Source organism: Suillus bovinus (assembly GCF_016758785.1).
Source record: "Suillus bovinus strain UH-Sbo-P2 chromosome Unknown EDB93scaffold_5, whole genome shotgun sequence".
NCBI classification, from domain to species: Eukaryota; Fungi; Basidiomycota; class Agaricomycetes; order Boletales; family Suillaceae; genus Suillus; species Suillus bovinus.
In genome coordinates, this window is record NW_024542061.1 from 464,356 (window position 1) to 484,461 (window position 20,106).

The window sequence follows — 20,106 nt, forward strand, 5'->3', positions numbered from 1 at the left end:
CCAATTTACAAAGCCCGCGGCACTGCTCCTCAAATATCCACAAATTTCGCGCTTTTGGTCACAATACTATATTCGTGCATGATATAAGAAAATGCGTTTGACTTTTATAAAACAATGAACTTTAGAATACAGATGGGTGATTGAGTAATAACAAAGTAAATGAAGTCAGACAGATGGCAGTCCAGAACACAGTTATTATACACCGATGGTGACTTCGAGGAAAGGTGTCAAGAGCGACAGAGACCCAGCCGAACATTCGACCGGCGGCCATTGGGGAAGACGGGCTTCTTGATTTTGCTGCTATGAAGACAAGGGGGGCGGGCGGGAAAAGGTCAAGAAACTATCCGAGTGGGAGGGGAATATTGTCCGGCCTTGCAGGAGGTCTGCCACACTAGGAATGTAAGATCGGACTTCCGCAGAAGAATCCTGCTGCAGATGATCTATCATGTCAAAGATTCGCCGGGGTACTACGGCTGTGTCGCGCAAAGCGTTCTCTAGTGCAGAATGAGCAATACGGTGCAAGGCGTAAAGTCAGAAACATACCAAGTATCGATGTAGATAAACGAGCAATGCCAATGCGAACGCCCACTATGCTATCATTGCTTAACCGCTCGAGAGTGTGCCATCTTGCATCATCCACTAAGATTGATAGCCCACCTGCTGAGGATACTAAAGCCTGCTGACATGCAACAAACCTGTAGAACAATGTAAAAGGCTGGATAAAGTAGAGAATACACCTACGTCATTCGTCTTCGAAAAATTGGAGAGTTAGCTAGTGAAAGTATGTCTTCTTTGATCAGGTTGAGCGTAGGTTTCCAGACTTCATGCGGTGCTATTCGACAGATCTTCAGAGTGGGACGAAGTCCTTGTTAATCAGAACCACTGTTTTGTCAAGTCTCCACGCACCACAGAGATAGCAGTCTCCCTCACTGCACCAAAGTCGTCTTCAAGCGCTTTTTTTAACAGTGCACGTATGCTGTCGGGTCTTTCGGAGCCGCCAGCGAGATCGGCGATAATCTTGATGAGACCTTCACGTGCTCTCCAATTGCGCAACCAGCCTTCCTCCCATACAGTGAGCAGACCGGTGATCACCTCATCCCTCGCCCTTCCTTCACCCAAAGCCTCGACGAAGAGGGGGACAGCCTCAATTGCTTTGAATTTAATCTCTTGATCGTCTTCAGATCGCATTGCATCCCACCACAGGCTCATCAGATCTCGTTGGGCATTGTCTGGTCCGATGATCTTGGCTAATTCACCCAGACTAGCAGCTAATGTCCGCCGGATTTTAGGTGAGCGGTCCTGCGCGAGTATGAGGTATAGTCCCCGAAGCTCTCCCCACCGCGCTCGGCCAAGGGTCAATGCTACTGCAGGAAAATTAAATGCACACGCAAGTGGACGACCTGGGTCGTCATCAACTATCAACACCGGAGCATTCGCTGCATGAAAAGAAAGGTATTCATAAATAATCACACACGATTACTGAATCATTAATACGCACCAGAAAGTACCTGTAACGGCGATCGTCGAGTAGGGTGTGCATAACGTTCTCGTGGTGGTGAGGTACTGTCTATGCCAAGAAACAGACGTAGAAGATCATCAGGTGGTCCGTGGTCGTCGTCACGGAATGTGTATACAACTTCTCCTAGAGCCTCTAGAACACCAGTGCGGACTGGAGCAGATTCGTCTCGCGACAGAGGAATGAGGGTAGAGACAGCGACTGATCGGCGTAAACCTGACGGCAAACGTGACAAAAGTGCAGGCAAAGCAAAAAGGGAGGAGTGCCTCACGTGCCATGCAGGATCGGCACGTAGAGATTCAAACAACGGAAGCTACGGGGACTAGTGGTAAGAACTTGATAAATTTAAATACAGCGTACTCACGAGTGAGCCAAGAATAAGCTCATCGGGAACGACCTTTGCAAGAGCACCCAACGCAAATGACGCCTCTCTTCTAACCCAGTGGATAGGATCGCTTCCGACTCGTTCGACTTCTCTAACAAAAGCACGTTGGGTATCGGCCCTCGGCGTGCCTGCATGAAAAGAATTATCAACAAAGTCGAATTGATGAAGTTGGTAACATACGTACCCCCAGCAACTACGGCAGCAATGAGACTCATGCTTGATAATCGTCCAACAGCAGCTTGTTCGCCAAGATCTATATCTTGTCCGCCTTCCTGCACGTCCAGCCCAGGATCCGAATGTGCAGATCCGGTGTGGGTTGTATCGGGCATCGAATCGTGCTCCCAGGCTCCCTCACTTGTCTGCACTGGACTGTGTTGACCAGCGTCGTTCAGCTGAAGAGATAATACAGCCATGGGTGATATGTCTACTACCATGGCTTCGGCTTCAGGATGGGGCGGGGGTACACCAACTGGTGGACTAGGAAGGTTAGAAACGGGCGCTGACATCGATGCCGTCGCAGGGTCGTACATCGACGAAGACAAGGGTATGTGTGTGCTTGGAAAATACGGATTGACGAAACTGTTACTTGGTAAGGGAGGATCTGGTTGAAGAACCTCAACCGCAGGTGTATACCACACTTCGTCTGCATCTGTTTCATCTTCACTTGGTTCCAGGCGTCCCATGCCTATCACAAGTTGCTGGATGACTTCTTCTTCGAACAGCATCCTTTCGTGTCTCCCGAATAATCCATAAGATAGGTCCTCAGCGTGCCGGTCTTCCAGATCATCAGCCTTATGCATTCTCGCCAGTAATTCAACAACTGCAGATCTCGCGGAGCCACTGACAACCCCATTTGAGCTCAGGAGGAGCGTTGCTAGAATGGGGGTGAACGCTTGGACTGAGATTAACGTGACTTGATCATCAGATTGAGGCTGAGGAGAATAATCGGCATTAGGCGGGCCACTCGGCTCTTCAACCAATTGACAATGCTGCATGTGCGATAAAATTCAACGTTACAGGGTCAAAGCTGATAATGAGGTAAACCGACCGTTAAAAACCACCACATGATGGAAACAAGTTCCGCTGACAGAGCCTCTTTCACTGCCTCGTCTAGAAATAACATTAAAGCCGGAGAAGCCCGGAACTACACGGCGAACACACCTTCATCGACAGACAAGCTCGGGAGCAGTGGTAGGACATACTCGACAGCCTCTATAGGCGATACCTGCGCTAGGAATGCTGGTAGAGCATGTGAAATAAATACCCTGGGCACGATACATGGTTCTCAGCAGTGTGTAAGCACTACTACTACTCAAAGCATACCTGTGATGCGCTGATCTACTACGAGAAAAAAGGTATATCTTTTCAAGGGTACTTAAACCCTCATCATCGAGGGTGAAATCTAGTGCAAAGTCAGGCGATGAAAGGGCTTCTGGTGGTGGTATTGTTTCGATTTCAACAGACGTTATTGACGGAATATTGATGGGCGGTGGCGATGACGGTCTGGAGTTGCCAAAGATAGGAACAGGCGGAGGATCTGGTGGTGGATCTTCACCTTGGGGAGAGGTGACAGGCGTTGAGGGAGCGGTATGGAAGGAAAGCGTGGGCGATAGCGGAGGTGAATCAAAAGGATTCTCACCCGGAGAAGGAGAAATAATGAGTGGTAGCGAGAAGGCGCCCAGCACCTGTGGATAAGTCAGACGTATACGAGAAGGAGGAGTGGTTGTTCTTGCAGGAGCCGAAGGACGCTGATAAGTGTCCGAAACAGGTTGTACTGTTAGAGGTTCGTCTGAGGCAGGGTTGCTGTGTTGAATATCGACTAGAGACACTACATTACCCATGTTGGCGTAAGATACATTGAGGAAATAGAGAAATGATGGGGACGGACTTTGGAATAGGTCTTTCTATAAGACCCCTTGAGAAAGGACCGCGGGGAATGAAGTGAGGGGGACACGAGGACAACGGGCTGGCCAGTAAAAGAGCGAATTAAGAAATGACGCAAGGCCACAATGCAGCAGTTCAATCTTGGTTAGTTTAGCACACAAGTTCATTACAAAATAATACAGACGCATTACTGAAGAAGTGCCTGTAGATGAGAGTGTGCACCGTGGTGAAAAGCTGAATTCACGGTGAAAATTTTGATTAAGCAGTAGTCGGAGCCAGGAGGAATGACACTTTAGGCAAGCACAGGCTTAAGCTGTGGAATCCGGGAGAGTATTACAAGAAAGGAGAAGAGAAGCCGTAAAGAACAAGAAGGGACCGAGACGGGAGAGAGAGGTCGAGGAAATGTACAAGTTTGAATTGACACCGCGGAAAATGGGATCAAGTTTAGGCAAGTCCGGAGAAGAATCAACTTGTAAATTTCCTTGTGATGTCATTGGTCATATTAGTTCACAAGGCACATTTTCATTGACGTCACTCTGGGTTGTGTTCCCCCGTATTCGATCCCTTTCCTTCCTCACGCTCTCCGGATACCGATTGCATGCATACACATCCCCCATTTCATTCAATACAAGCTAGTCATGTCTAAACAGGTCCTCGCCTCGTCCACGCGTCCAACACGTGTCCAACAAAACAGAAAACTCACCTCAGCATGCCAATGATATATGTCATGGCCACTCGCGTACTCTCCAAAGTTACTCACTCTGGTGATTTAATAACTAGATGGGCATAGGAGTCCTCCTCCACGATGTACTGCCCACGCCTCGTCGTCGAGGTCGCCGCTTGCATGAGTCACGATTGAGGTCAACTATAGGCACAAGCGTGTGGGAAGGACGCCGACCGCAGCGCGTAGGGCATCAAATTACATGCCCATGGTGCCCGGGTAATGATAAAGAGTTCGAGTAAAAAATACCCTGAACTTTCACTTTCATTCATAAATGCTCAGGAACAAGCGTCATACGTGATTTGCACCAGGTCTTCGCGCGCCGCTTTGCAATAGTACCAGCGTAATTTATGAATAACCTGCACCAGACCTTGCCCTGTCGGTCAAGTCCCCGGTAACCCCGCGATGAGAGATATTTATGATCGAGGTTAGGGTAAAATCATTTGCGAATCTGAGCGACCTCGGCGCGGTGATTGAGTTCAGAGTATGGCAGGTCACCTCGGATGACAGGGAGAACCGAGGCTGTTGTTGTGATACATCCATATTATAAGCCATACTCAGTCCGAGAATCTGCGGTTAGTTAACCGAATAAAATTGTCGCAGCTGATACGCACCTGTCGGATGGAGCAAAGAATTATCCTGGACCATGAAAGGGTTTTGAATGCCGTGCACACTGACGCAATCGTGACGGTCGCCACTCGCCTGAACTCGACAGACTATTATTATAGACTTGCCCTCCTGTGTACCATCATGGTTAACCGAGATTAGCGATGCCGCATTCTGCAGCAGAAGTAACAAATGCTGCGATTTACCCTCACCACAGTGGGTAGGGCGACATCATGCATGCAATCGACAAGACGGCTAAATCAGGTTGTGGTAACCAAAGATCTAGATCATACCTTGACACGTCGCTTGACTGAGCTCTACTTTCGAATGCGGTCAGAGACGTGCCAGCGAAAGGCGACTGAACTTATCGTTATCAACAGGGCAGCCACCTCCGATGGCCACATCGACCAATCGGACATGTGAAAAACGTGGATAATGATTTCATGACGATAATAAGAAACCGGACAAATACATGTGAAAATCCGAAAGATACCTAGACAAAAAAAAAGGTCCAACATAAACCCCGGCCAGCCGAGTGATGCAAACGTACATCTCTCGTTGTCAAAGTATACGTGTATGTGAAAATTCTATTACAAACCAAGTTACAAGCAGTACAACCCATGACAGATCGAGCGTCCTATAACAGGCGGAGAGGTGACTGAGGTATCACTAGTGTCACAATGTGGGAAAGGAGGGATAGATGGAACGCAATAGATAGAAGACCAAGTATTATAAAATAGCAGGATGTGGGACATGCTGATGATGCAAAGACCAGCGAAAGAGAAATGTTAATGAGTAGCGACATAATGTCTGCGTGTAGAGGAGGGGCACCATCATGCAGTAGCCATCTTGGAAGCTACAGTGCGTTCGCTCTCTAGCTTTGCCTTGTTGCGTTCGAATGCTTGCTGTCGGCAATCCTCCAGGTTGTTGCAATTATGATGTTCAGGCAAGCGATGCTAAAAGGATTACAATGAGTGAAGCGCATACGACGTAATGGTCGATCTCTTACTGCGCCACAGAAGTCTGCCCTGCAATGTGGGCATTGGCCAACTATACGAAGAGCTGCAGAGTTGCAAGGAGTCCCAGACTGGAATTGGCAACGCTTCTTGGCAGGCATGTTGGTAGCAAGTGAACGAGAACCTGTAAATCATTCACTATGAGCTCAAGATCAAATTAACACAGAGGAAACATACTGTGAAGAGTGGAGGGCGGGAAACTCGAATACGCGACGATGGTAGTGGCAGGAGGGAAAGGGAAGGCAGAGGTGTGTGTCGATCTTATAAGGCGCACAGCTTCGACGACGCGTCAGCCATGTAACTGCTAAGCCTCCCAAAATAGCCGCCAGCACGTGGCACGGAGGAGCAAATTTTGTTGCGGCAGTCCGAACCGGCAAACTTAGTGATCCGGGTCTAAAGAACAAAAGTGCAAATGGAGCTTGCTGAGAACCACTGGTGGTAGCAAGGGAGTGAAGGAACCCAAGAGTCCTAGCATCCTATCGGCAGGCAAGCCACTCGAAAGACACGGGCTTCAAGTAACTTACTCCCTTACTCAACTGAAATTACGAATAAGGCCTAATTACTTGTACAGTATGCTGTGGCCCCAGACATGTCTCCTGGGGTCTGGTGACTCTGGTCTAAGGACATTAACAACCGCGCAGGACGGCACTGGCCTGAACGGTATGGTTCTTCGAGGTGCTGGTGCTGCGGTGCATGATGTGTGGCATAACATTGGAAATCACGGCGCTGGCGTCCATTGCTTGTACTGAATTGAGTGACGTGGCGGCACTGCGACGGGGCTATGTCAGCATTTAAAAACTGAATGGCGTGGATAATGATATGTCACTGTCGGAAGCACGTAAAAGCGCCCGGCGCCCGGGATGTAGACGTGTTGCGGACCCATATTCCAACCTGCTTGAACAAAGAGTTGAATGTTATGTAGATTCTACATTATTAATGAGGGAACGTGAATATACTAAAATGCGAGAAAGAGACAAGTGTACATGGAATGTACTTGAAAACCGAGGCTGGAACTTGGAGGGGCGCATCTTGAAGACATGAAAAAGCACGTTGTACTTGATGTCATGGTGCTCAGAAGAGGGTGGTATACCAGGCCTCCTGAGAGAGTCTTGGATGCTGGCTTGGTCTCCGAGTCCATCAAGGAGCCGTGGGGTGCTTTGAGGGTTGATCAACATGGCTGAAACTTGGAACCACAAGACAAGTAGCAGGGAAGAAGGCACGAATCCGTTGCAGTTGAGACACCGGAAATATGATACCAAAACCATGGAAGACATAGACATGTCATTTCGAATAGTAGTCCTAAAAAGTGTGGTAGGATACATCTAGTGGAGGATGTATCCGGATTTTTATTTTTGCCAAGTCCATTTGGATGAGCTCTTCACGAGCAACTTGTTACAAAAAGTGATTCGGATACCGGGAGTCGAACCCGGGGCCGCTGTGTGAAAGACAGCAATGTTAACCGTTACACCATATCCGATGTGTCATAGTCTTTCGACATCACACTCATGAGTTGGCAGCGTAACACTCACGCTGTGGGCGGGTCCATCAATTCAAGCTCTCAGCAGTTGCCAACTGTGTGAGGGACTTTCGTCTAATCGACTTCAATATAAAGGCTTGTCTAGCGAAGATTTCGCCGTGGCCTGCCTTTCTCTCTCTGTCGACACACGATGACCGATCAACCCACGAAACAAAAACTATGGGGCGGACGGTTTACAGGCAAAACGGATCCTCTGTACGCATATATGACTCACGATGAATCGTTGACATTCTGATGATCTCGAAGGATGCATGCCTTTAATCAGTCCCTCAAGTATGATCAGAGGATGCATGCTGCCGATATTCGCGGGTCTATTGCGTATGCAAAGGCTCTCCGACGCGTTGGTCTTCTTACCGAGGAAGAAGAGGTTAAGATGACCCAAGGTTTAGATGCTGTCGGTCGAGAGTGGGCAACTGGTCAAGTACATACCTCGTTCACGAGGCATTCAATCCGGCATTCAATTTGATCACCTTGTGTCACAGTTCCAACCTGCCGCTGATGATGAGGACATTCACACTGCAAACGAACGCAGATTAAGCGAGCTGATCGGCCCGCTAGGCGGTAAACTTCATACTGGACGGTCTCGCAATGATCAAGTGGCCACCGACATGCGCCTTTGGCTTCTCGGTGAAGTCGATGATATACAATCCAGTCTCAAAGGTCTCGTGCGCATCATGGTAGAGCGTGCAGACAAGGAGAGAGATATCCTCCTCCCTGGATATACCCATCTCCAAGTAGGTGCATGCTTTTCATGTAAGAGGGGCTGCTCATGGTGAGGCAGCGAGGACAACCGATTCGGTGGTCACACTTCTTATTGTCGCACGCTTTTTCGTTCCGCAACGATCTTGAGCGTCTTCAGCAACTCATTCCGCGTATTTCCGTTCTGCCGCTGGGAAGTGGTGCCCTAGCTGGCAATCCATTCTTGATCGATCGTGAATTTCTTGCCAAAGAACTGGGGTTCGCTTCACTCGCCGAAAACAGCATGTGGGGGGTTGGTGATCGTGACTTCATTGTCGAATTTTTGATGTGGTCAAGTCTTACCATGACTCACATGAGCCGTCTGGCTGAGGATTTGATCATATATTCCACTGCCGAGTTTGGCTTTGTCACTCTCAGCGATGCATACAGGTATGTTTATGTTAGGATGGCAGTCCGAGGCGTCATCTTACCTTGCCTTTAGCACTGGCTCGAGCATGATGCCCCAGAAGAAGAACCCGGACTCTCTTGAATTATTACGAGGAAAATCTGGGCGCATCTTTGGCGATGTACGTCATGTGGTATTGTAGCGCTGTTCATGTTCACGATCGCAACCCCTTTCCTACTAGATGGCAGGGTTCATGATGACGCTGAAGGGTTTACCGTCGACGTACAATAAGGATCTTCAGGAAGACAAAGAACCACTATTTGACACTGTCGACAATATCTCTGCATCACTCAAGATCGCAGAGGGTGTCATAGCGACTATGGAGGTCTGTGTGATTTCACTGTGTTTCTATGACACTCAACGACGTGGTGGTCAAATAGGTTCATGGTGAAAAGATGCAACAAGCGCTAACTATGGATGTCCTCGCTACCGATCTTGCTGATTATCTTGTCCGGAAAGGGGTTCGTATTCCTATGGGCTTACAATTATCATTTATTGATGACTGAGTAGGTACCCTTCCGTGAAACCCACCACGTTTCTGGCCGTGCCGTCGCTTTGGCTGAGGCTAGAAAATGCCAGTTGAATGGATTGTCTGTAAAGGACTACAAGGGTTTGCACGAAAAGTTCTCTGATGATGTGGTCGATGTCTTCGACTTCGAAGCCAGTGTTGAGAGACGGTCATCTATTGGTGGACCGAGTCGCAAGACGCTGGACAGACAGATTGCGGTCTTGCGAGCAGCGCTTGACCAAAAATAGTACTGAAAACTGTTCTGTCCAATCAATGTAACTTCAATGAATAATGTATACGAGTGCCTTGTAACCCGCGGGCACTGAGATTTTGAGAGATGTACAACCGTTGAACCTGTGTCTGGGAATGCGCCAAGCATCACTGGTACACCCGCAGTACTGCAATTGCGGCATTTTTGACATACAACTACACCCGCGGCCGGCACTTGCAGTGTGTGGCTGTACTCGCTGAGTCGCGCTTCATTCTACTATTTACAGCGAGCACTCATCCTACTCATCGGGAGACTGCAGTTTAACGTGTTCATCTACCCAATTATATATAATATAAGCGACTCGAAACTTACCTCATCTTTATTTTTTTCAAAACACGTCTACCTTTCTTTCAACACACCTTGACCCTTGACGACATAACATGGATAGGTTGGCGGCAATGAGAGTGCGTTACTCCCTTCTTTACTTCCAGAGTGTATAATAGATATATTCTGCATTACAGGCTCAGCAACAGGGCGGGTGAGTTCTCAGTTCATTCACATCCATACGGGTTCTTCTAATATTACCGCCCGGGATTACAGTAATTCTGGCTACCAAAGACAAAATCCATATGTCAGACAGGACGACCATGCGTACGAGATGGCCGACGTGCGAGATAGCTCGGCAAACCTGACTTCAGGAGGAGACAGCATGTCAGATTTTTATGCAGAGGTGGGTGCTTCTCGCCAGGGCCGCGGTCGCCCGATTAATGTGTTGTAATTACATAGATTTCATCCATTCAAGACACTATCAAGACTTTTAACGCCAACGTTTCTCGCATTGACGAGCTGCATTCTCGTTCACTGAACAACACTGATGACGCTGCTGCGCAACGCAATGCCTCGCAGCTACAAGAGCTCGTGGAGGATACCAGTGCTCTGAGTGCAACACTTAAGCGCCGTGTAAAGGACTTGGAGAGGCAGGGGGGCAGTGGGCGTGATGGTCAGATCCGCAAACAACAAGTGTGCCGTCTCTTACAGTGGCAGAGGAGTGACTAAATTGTCTCCTAGACGGCTCTTGTCAAGTCGAAGTTCGTTGACGCCATCCAATCCTATCAGACAGTTGAGCAACAGTATCGCCAAAAGTACAAACAGCGAATGGAGAGACAGTTCAAGATTGGTGAGATGAATGCGTTATTCCTTGTCCGTCACTCATGGTCAACGGTTCCTAGTCAAGCCGGATGCTACGCCTGAAGAAGTTCGAGCCGTCGTGAATGACGAGAATGGGGGGCAGATATTCAGCCAAGCTGTGAGTGTAGTTATTTATTCCCTCTAATCGAGTCTCATCTATGTACTAGTTGATGAACTCCAGCCGATACGGCGAATCAAGAGCGGCATACCGGGAAGTGCAGGAGCGACACCAGGATATCCAGCGTATCGAGCAAACCATCGCAGAACTTGCTCAGCTGTTCAACGATGTGCGTCTTGATATTCCTAGCCAAGTTGGCTGTTAATCTCTCGAAATCTTTAGATGAGTATGTTGGTAGAGCAACAAGACGAAACTATCAACACGATTGAGGCAACAGCACAAGTCGTTGAGAAAGACACCGAAGCCGGGTAAATGTTTTCCTTGTAATAGTTTTACAGTTTCTAAACATTTCTGCAGCTTCCAACACACAGGAAAAGCTGTCGTCTCAGCTCGCTCAGCCCGCAAAAAGCGATGGATCTGCTTCTTCCTATCACTTCTCATCATTGCAATCATTGCCATTATCGTCGTCGTCGTCATAAAGCAAAATAGTGGTAGCAAGTAAACCCTTTGTTTGTGGCTCATATGCGCTTGTCAGCTTATTCCACCACCTTATTTAATCATTCATCACCTAACTAAACTGATCGCTCACGTTCTTTACCGCATCTATTTCTCTACTATCAGTTTATTGGACACTGGTTTTCTATTGTTACAGTCTGCACAATGACATTGGTATCAAGACATTTCGAAAGACGGACTGTCCTAAGTGCACTCAGTACCAAGGCTCATACTACGAATACGATACGCAGAAGTTCACGTTTCGACGGGGGTCTTCTCAGGCCGTGAAGCTGTGATATAGTGCCTCCCAACAAATCAGGGACAATATTTTAAAGCAGGATCAGGCTTGTATGTGGTACAACAATTCTGCAACCCTTTACGTGTGCAATCCATACAACCTAAACACTAGAAGGATACGGCGCAGACCTGCATAACACATTGCCAATACATGCACTGATATGGGCTAACTACACTTGGTCTCTCCAACTGCGCCAGAGGTATCCAGTGACACCGCACGCAATGATGGCAATCGCAGTATACCATGAAAAGGTCGCACTCCAGCACTCGATGCCTTTGCAGACAGCGCCATCATTTGAATGGCTAGCCGCATTGAAGGCATAGAAGTATGAGAACGCAGGAGCACCGAGGAAAGGAGCGTAAGTTAAGATGCCAAAGTTGCGTCCGAGGTTGTCTATACCCCACGCAGACGACACTAAACTCGGCCTATAAAACAAGCCAGACAGCGTCAACCGGAACATATTGAACAAAGGAACTAACGAAACGTACAAGATTGTGAATGCTGAGCCGTAAGCGACCCCAGCGCCGATACTAACCTGATGAGAGTGCTGATCAAGTTCAAGGTGTTGTCACTGACCTAAGAGCCCACAAGTCCACTTGTGACCTTACGCCGAGTGTCATCCACAGATATGTCAATGCAAGCACCAGTACCGAGAAGAAGAGAAATGCCACACGGCTGACATGGCGCTTGCGGAGAATACTTTGAGCCCCAGATGCAGCAGCTGTGGGAGACACGAAGTCTGCCAAAGGTCCGACAACGAGACGAGATATTGTGTTGGCAAGAGAAAGAAAGCGAACTTGCGTTGCAGTTGCCACATCACTAGATGGAGCTCCGATCGTGCTTGGAGTTTGTAATGCAAGAGAAAGGACTATTGTGCCAATGTTAGATATCACCATTTCGCTCTAGTCGAGTTAGAAAAAAATCAGATTAATCCAGTGATCTGAAAGTGCAAACTCACAGAACCCAATATCACAAACAAGACGAATGCCAGAGCCCAGAAATGATGGTCTTTGGCAAGGTCAACTACCGAACTACCCTTGACAGGTGAAGCAACGACGACGGCAGTCTCGACTTGAGCAGTACGATTGCGCTTTCCGTGGAGAAGAGCTGTTTGTTCGTCAATGTGGACCGACCCTTCTGGATCCTCCAAGACAAGACTTGGAGGATCTTCGGGGAGAGGTATGATATGGAGAGTGAAGGCACCGAATAAATGAACGGCACCGCAAAAAAAGGCCAGGAACTGTAAGAAGCGGGTGACATCAAGACCTTCGTCGGGATGGGAGAAGAACCTCGAAGCCAGTATTGATATGAACATCGGTGATAAGCCGAACAAGGTGATGCTCGTTCCAGATGCTATGCCAATGAAGTCCGGAAAGTTCTTACAGGCAGCAAATACGGAAGAGAAGTATCTAGATAATGATAAATGTGAAGAACCCCGAGAAAGTGAGCAACTAACGAGAAGGCAGCTCCAAGTCCCGCAATAAAAAGATAGACAGTAAGATGATGAAATGTAGATGGCGAAGGTACAGTGATATCATCTGGTGTGTTGGCAATTTCCTTGGCGAATAATCCAAAGCCTGCGAAGAACAGGCAACTAGCGATGATGGAACAGGCCCAAGGACCGTATTTGTCAACAACCTTGCCTATAATAGCTGCAAAGGGATATTGGCCCATCATCCCGCTGGGAAGTCGATCAGATATCATTTTTGTGTGCTGAAAGATGCTTACGCTAAAGCTATGGTTGTCAGTTGAGGTTGAGTCAACTTCAAATGATCAACCAAAGCAGGGGACATGAGGGGAAAGGTAAAAACACTTCCACCACAGAGACTAGTACGATGACATAAATCAGCATCGAGGTTGGACGCGCGAAGGTAGTATGACCGACGCATTGGCAGCAATGGATACACAAGCGAAGGCGAGCCGAACTCGACGCAAATGAGTGCGTTGAGACTGGGACTGTACAGAAAGAGACATGTTATAGAATGTACTAAACGGTGTTCCGTTGCATGAAATGGACTGAATGAGCGTCACTGTCAGTGTGCTACTAGCTGCAACTAGCAACAAAGGGTCCCGCCTATTACGATATCTCGTCCGGTGCGATACCCCAGAATGGCTGCATAGCGCGGCCGAAGTCCGGTTCAGTCCGGTTCTTGGGCTGAATTTAAACACCAGGCCGACCCGGACCTGAAAAACACCCAACTTAGGCCTGGTCAATTCTAAAATGTCGTTGTCAAAGTCAACTTGTCTTAACGTATGTAGTTAGTAAGTTACATAAATATTAAACGTCGCTTGTGCTCTTCTGCCATAACATAGTATTGCAAGTAAAAAAAAACAAGTCGTGGCTGACATTGCGCGAGTACAACAAGTGATGAACTACTTCGGTGGATATCATAATATCTACAGTCCAGCTAACTCGCAAAATGGTGTCGCAGTCCAGCCTAATCAGCGAGAACACCACCCACCAGTGTATGGTGCCAGTGGTTTAAATTATGGTATGTCTGTGAAAGGTGGAAACAGACCATTGCCGCAGGAGTTCGGAGCAGCCGGACACCAGCCTCATCAGCAGTGGCAAGCAAACCCCACTCACTGAGGTGATTACTGGTTCAATGCACGGTAGACATTTTATTTTATTTCCACGAGCAAATCGTTCAGCGCTGATTCTTGACATAGTCAGAATGTATGTATGGGTCCACAGGGAGAACCAGCATGCCATTCAGCCAGAGCAACCTCAAAATCAGCAACAACATATCCAGGTCAGTAACTGTTAATGAAATATAAGAATATGCTCACGAGTCATGGTCAAGCTTCCACGAATTCATCTGGCAATAACGACACATGGCCACAGTGTGAATAACCCTCAGATGGACTACAGCCGAGAGGACAGACATGTCAATGATGATCGTGGGGGTGCCATTGAGGCTACACGCAACTCACCACCAACTGAAGAACTGCAGAAACATGTCCACGAAGATCCACCTGTTAAGCTGCAGAAGGAAAACAAATCTTTGAAGAAGCCTGCTTGTGCGAAAGCATCCAAGCGAAAGGGTACGGCAAAAACAAAGGCTGACAGTGATCAAGCTATAGCAAAGCTTAAAGATCAAGGGAACTGGTCAGATGGAGACACAAAGGTTTTGTTAGAGACCCTACTTAGAGGCGAGAGCGAGCTCTACGAAAAGCTCATGACAAATGCTAAATATGTTTATCAGAAGGTAGTCAACAAAGGTTGAATACAGTTACAATTTGAAAAGGCTGACAATAGTGTTGTTTAGGTTGCATCAACAGTATTTGCAGGACAATGCAGTGCAGAGTCCGCAAGAGGCCGTTATGAACGACTGCGGAAGGTTTTTTCGTATATCCTAAACTTTGAGTCTATGACTGGAAATGGTGGAGATGATCCAGATATTGAGGAGCTTGATGATAAGATCAAGAATGCATGGACTGTGGGAAAGGATGTCGGGACACTATCTGGTGTGATGTTGAAAAAGTGGTATATGGAGGGGTGGTATGACCTGTTTAATGAGCGGTGAGTTTCCTTGAAAATAATGTGGAATCAAAATCTCAGCATGCGCAGCCTCGGTGAACACCCAGGTCTTATCCAAGAGGAAGAATTTCATTCTGGAATGCTTTCTGATGTCATCGAAATCTAGAGTGATGAGAGCAGTGAAGGAGATGCTAGTGATGATGGATTTGGCTCAGATGATAGCGGAAAGAAGAGACTCAAGAAGAAACCTAGAGTCATGGCTCCCAAAGCTACGATTTCGAAGAAAAACAAACCCGTTTTGCAGAAAGGAGTTCCTATGCCACGTCATAAATGCCAGGTTTCCCAAAGCAACATCTCCAGCGAAGCTGTCAATTTCTTCGCATCTAATGCCGAGTATTTGAAGACTACAACAAGTGCTGATGGTGAACACCTGAAATTACTCAAACAATGAGAAACGCGAGAGGATAAACAACATGGTTTTATGATGGAGAAAGGGAAGGCCGAGGTAAAGCTAGCAGAAACTGAAACCAAAGTGAGGAATGCACGAGAGGTATTGTTGATTGATGGCATGCCAGATGAGGTGAAGGCAGCTGCTCGCCAAGTACTGATTGACTACTTTACTACTGGTCAGTAATTGTCATCAGGTATCATAGCAGAAAAAGATCATTCAGAATTGCGAGCCTCCACCATCAACCAGCTTCCTTCAACCACTCATCAGTCTCCCATGCCGGAAGCTCAACTTCGGCTCCCTCAGCAATTCCACCATAGCCTGTGACATTAACATCATTCACAACATCATCATCCTTGTCATGATCAGGATCACTGTCATTGAAGAATGAGATGCACTCTGGACAGTCACCGAAGTTGATGCAGAGATTGTATAGTGTCAGCAATGCCTCCACCACATGATAGGTGTCATGAATATCGTGCTCGGGTGGCAAGTCTTTCAAGCTTGGAAAATGGCCCTTTACCATTCCGAATGCATGCTCCACAGTGATGCATTGAGAAGAGAGACACTTATTGAATTTGCGGCGGAGTTGTTTCTCCGCAGGTGGCTGGCCATTTACCTCCGGCTCCATGAAAGGATGAAGGACATACAGCGACGAAGGGTAACCTTATCAGGTGTGAGTACAAAGTATGATATAAATGAGATTAACATACCTTTATCAGCAAGGAGGAGAGCTTCATCTCAAAAATAATCACGCCAGTGCTGCCAAATGTGAGACTTCTTCCACATAGTGACATCTGATACTGATCTGGGCCAACCTAGTTCGATCACAGTAAATCGTTTTTCATGATCGACAACGGCTTGGATATTAATCTAGTATATCAAGTGAGTAAGCAGAAAAGACCATTGCAAACTTAGATGACTCACAGCAGGAAATTTTTTTTGGCATATAAATGAGAAGCCATTGCGTTCTGGGATTTCAGTCAGATGCACGAGGGAGCCGTCTAGCATACCAACACAGTCTGGAATGCCTGAATGGCCCATAACATGTGCTGCCACTTGGCGCAGACATTCTTCGTCACCCCAGGTCACAATGTCCAAGCCCAGCTCCTGAATGGCATGCACCACATGTTTGCAGTACAAGAAAACAGTGCCAAAACCAATTCCTAGCTTGTGCGCAGCTTGCATAGCGCTAGCGCCGTGTGTTCCATAGTGGAGGAGGAAACACGCGAGCTGGTAGCACACAGGACACTGCGGCTTCCTCCCGGTGGACTGAAAGATAGGATTCTGCTCCAAAATGTGCACCAAGCGGTCGAATGTGGTCCGGCCAATACTACAACGAGGTTTCAGCACATTTTGATGGACACAAAAAAAAACACTGATACTCATGGCGGAAATCTTGATCCGGCCAGGTCATTGAGATTTCGAAGAACTTGGTGCACTTTTGCCATCAATTGTAAGGGCCACGGGATTGGATTGATAGCATGATGGATAATGCACAAAGGCCTGCACTTATGCGGGTAAAAAAAATGCGAAGTTCGATTATCTTTGTCATGATCTTGCCCATCAAATGACTGCTGCAGATGGCCTTGCTCATGATGAGATACAGTGAGGATGCTAGCTTGTACAGAATGTAATGTCAGAATGTCTTTGAAGTCTTTCTTTCATGGTCGCACACAGGGCATGTGTTGTGTCGCAGCGTGAAGTCAATAGCAATAGACTGTTGATTGATGATAGTAATCAACGTTCAACATTCGAGTTCATGACTAAGCTTGTTGCGTACCTTGGATAAGTGACTCACGTACCGTGGATAAGCAACGGCTATCAAGTTCACGTACAGGCTCAGTTGACTTTGACAACAACATTTTAGAATTGACCAGGCCTCAGGCCTCTTCAAATTGAGAGTGCTCGTCGAGCGGACTTTCATTTAGCCGAGTCGCTTAACATCCTACACAAGTCAAGAGGGGTGCAAATTTAAAACTTCTGACATCAACCTGGCAAAACTTCGAGCCCCCCTGGCTTTTCCAATAAGTAAGCCTTATTAAGCTTGGTGAACACGCGTCTCACCAAGCTTAATAAGGCTTAAATTTGCTAATACTCAACACCAGCATTAAATCACACCCCAAATATTATCTTAAATACTTAAGACCTCTGTTATATAAGCTATTTACATACAATATTATTTTATTGCTCGGAAGCGGTAATTGCTGCCCACTACTGCTCAAAACATAGCCTAATTTGGAAATTCTGAAATATCAATGTTTTCTGGCTAGCCCAAGCCTCACCCTGTTCCTCCCTGTGTAGTAGGCATATATACTGTTTATTATATATGTAACACCAAATGTAATCGCTGTATTTAGTGCAAGTTATCAGAGGGAGAGTATATAGTACTTTTAATTATATTGAAATAAGAAAACATCGAAAAAATGCAAACATATGATGGCCAGGGACACTCTAGGTTCCAGATACTGTGTATATAATGTTTGTACAATATATATGAGTATATATAACCACTATTTTATGGGACTTTCATGTTTTAAAACAGTCTCCCAAAAAAAAAACAATCATGACCGCTTTTTTACTGTTTTATATATCTTAATACATAGTACATGGTCTATTTTACTGTCTATCATTTATATACACCATAAAACATATCAGGACACTGTCCTGCAGCTGCAGAAGGCCATATGTTCAATGTGACAAGGTCAGGGGGTGATGTGAGCAGATATATATTTGGGGGGACAAATATGACATATATCAGAGATCTGAAACTTGTAACATATGTATACTAGTGCAATAATACTAGGATTAGGAGGCTAAGCTACTGGACCTTGAGCTAAGTGCTGTGGACGCAAAGTAAATGTTGGAGATGCGTGGGAAAGTATGCAAAACATATGTTGAAACATAAAAGCATACTATAGCGCACTACATAAGACATTCTGTGGTACAATACATGTACAGTGTGATAGAGGGATATTAAATTTACTAACCACATAACTCTTATATTGTCACAGATCCAGCTTACAGATACATATGATGTTTTCACATTTTCCATCATGATGCATAGTATGCCTACAGTAGTTCACACTAATTTCGAGTTTTTGGTGTTTAGGGCTATACATCACCTTACAACACTTAAATACTATGCTGGATAGTCATTATAATATCCCTCTATCACACTGTACATGTATTGTACCACAGAATGTCTTATGTAGTGCGCTATAGTATGTTTTTATGTTTCAACATATGTTTTGCATACTTTCCCACGCATCTCCAACATTTACTTTGCGTCCACAGCACTTAGCTCAAGGTCCAGTAGCTTAGCCTCCTAATCCTAGTATTATTGCACTAGTATACATATGTTACAAGTTTCAGATCTCTGATATATGTCATATTTGTCCCCCCAAATATATATCTGCTCACATCACCCCCTGACCTTGTCACATTGAACATATGGCCTTCTGCAGCTGCAGGACAGTGTCCTAATATGTTTTATGGTGTATATAAATGATAGATATGTAAAATAGACCATGTACTATGTATTAAGATATATAAAACAGTAAAAAAGCGGTGTAGAGCCTCGCGTCTCCACAGGCACTTCCCTTGAATTGTCCCACATTCCCTACACACTCCAGCTCTAATCCCAAGGATACATCTTGCACAGTAGTGCTTCATATATTTTACTTTGCAGATTCCACGTGCAGCCACTCGCACTTCGCGCGCACCATGCATCCGCATTAGCATTGTCTGCATACCCGTCCATCTGTCCTCCCCATATCCTTAGATGTCCATTGGTGCGTGTTCTCACTATATTCCCATTTTGACTAATTATTTTCATCACTAACTCTTGGCCTAGCGCTACATGCGCAGCCAAGACCCTATTACCTATCTCGCATACTATATTTAGCTTACTTGGCTCGCTACATTGGACCTGCGCGCCTAGCGGCGCTTAGCCATCTTTACATATACTATCTCTTTACTCTATTTTTGAGGTCAATTTTTGGCCCACTTTCTGTGTGTCTCTAGATACTAAGAATTTTACTTGTTGTTTGCAAGTGACTATTTAAAGTCGCGTGCTTCGGTTCACGGTCTCCGTCTAAGCATCAGCCAACCTTAGTTGGGGTGTTAACACTTGTCTTGTCTTGTCTTTCTCTTGCTTCTCTTGCTCACTCGTCTCTCACCTTCGCTTGCACGTGCTACCTTTGCGTTGTGCACCTCGACCTTCACCTTTTGCACTCGCATGTCATCGTGCGCGTTCGCGTTCTGTACATCACATTGTTTCCACTTCGTGCATTACTTAGCCCTAGTACTTCATTAGTTGTTTGGTGTCCCTCTTTTTTTACAAAGAGAGGTTTCCTTTACTCAGTTAGCTGCCCTTGGGACAACAATTTCACTCGCGCCCGGGTCTATCTGTGTTTGCTTAGCTTAGCACCAACTTTCCCCACAGTCTAGATTCCTCATCTTCAGCGGTGTAAAAAGTAAATCTCTGCTGGGCTCAGCAGAAATTGTACTACCTAGTCAATGTTTAGGTAGATCTTAGCATGACCTAT

General features: G+C 46.4%; 5 protein-coding genes and 1 non-coding gene across 6 annotated transcripts; 2 read left to right on the forward strand and 4 right to left on the reverse strand.

Annotated features, from left to right (window-relative positions):
• Positions 1 to 52: 52 nt before the first annotated feature.
• EDB93DRAFT_1121096 (armadillo-type protein) lies at positions 53 to 4,248 on the reverse strand. Its single transcript, XM_041448530.1, has 11 exons — positions 3,790 to 4,248; positions 3,225 to 3,729; positions 3,063 to 3,166; positions 2,950 to 3,011; positions 2,086 to 2,890; positions 1,881 to 2,029; positions 1,499 to 1,829; positions 907 to 1,436; positions 742 to 845; positions 544 to 695; positions 53 to 494 (listed from the first exon to the last, which is right to left on the reverse strand). Coding segments are annotated over exons 1-11 (2,937 nt in total). The 5' UTR covers positions 3,791 to 4,248; the 3' UTR covers positions 53 to 300.
• A 1,697-nt stretch (positions 4,249 to 5,945) lies between these two features.
• Positions 5,946 to 6,229, reverse strand: EDB93DRAFT_1238120 (uncharacterized protein; the record flags this gene model as incomplete). The annotated part of the gene is made up of 2 exons (XM_041451510.1): positions 5,946 to 6,068; positions 6,122 to 6,229. 2 exons carry the CDS (start codon positions 6,227 to 6,229, stop codon positions 5,946 to 5,948), a joined length of 231 nt encoding a protein of 76 aa, XP_041312103.1.
• Positions 6,230 to 7,533: 1,304 nt separating this feature from the next.
• On the reverse strand, positions 7,534 to 7,605 carry EDB93DRAFT_t17. Its single transcript has one exon. It is a non-coding gene; the product is annotated as a tRNA-Glu (tRNA).
• Positions 7,606 to 7,795: 190 nt separating this feature from the next.
• EDB93DRAFT_1296365 (putative argininosuccinate lyase) lies at positions 7,796 to 9,832 on the forward strand (the record flags this gene model as incomplete). Its single annotated transcript, XM_041454620.1, has 8 exons — positions 7,796 to 7,860; positions 7,912 to 8,086; positions 8,148 to 8,399; positions 8,447 to 8,793; positions 8,846 to 8,930; positions 8,991 to 9,134; positions 9,190 to 9,270; positions 9,320 to 9,832. 8 exons carry the CDS (start codon positions 7,796 to 7,798, stop codon positions 9,563 to 9,565), a joined length of 1,395 nt encoding a protein of 464 aa, XP_041312104.1. The 3' UTR covers positions 9,566 to 9,832.
• A 318-nt stretch (positions 9,833 to 10,150) lies between these two features.
• EDB93DRAFT_1076809 (t-SNARE) lies at positions 10,151 to 11,336 on the forward strand (the record flags this gene model as incomplete). The annotated part of the gene is made up of 7 exons (XM_041445271.1): positions 10,151 to 10,258; positions 10,315 to 10,548; positions 10,597 to 10,705; positions 10,758 to 10,834; positions 10,884 to 11,003; positions 11,057 to 11,142; positions 11,192 to 11,336. Coding segments are annotated over 7 exons (879 nt in total), but the record flags the coding sequence as incomplete, so codon positions are not given.
• Positions 11,337 to 11,796: 460 nt separating this feature from the next.
• On the reverse strand, positions 11,797 to 14,515 carry EDB93DRAFT_1238123 (MFS general substrate transporter; the record flags this gene model as incomplete). The annotated part of the gene is made up of 8 exons (XM_041451511.1): positions 11,797 to 12,052; positions 12,116 to 12,157; positions 12,204 to 12,529; positions 12,586 to 13,036; positions 13,084 to 13,308; positions 13,356 to 13,454; positions 13,513 to 13,577; positions 14,498 to 14,515. 8 exons carry the CDS (start codon positions 14,513 to 14,515, stop codon positions 11,797 to 11,799), a joined length of 1,482 nt encoding a protein of 493 aa, XP_041312106.1.
• Positions 14,516 to 20,106: the final 5,591 nt, after the last annotated feature.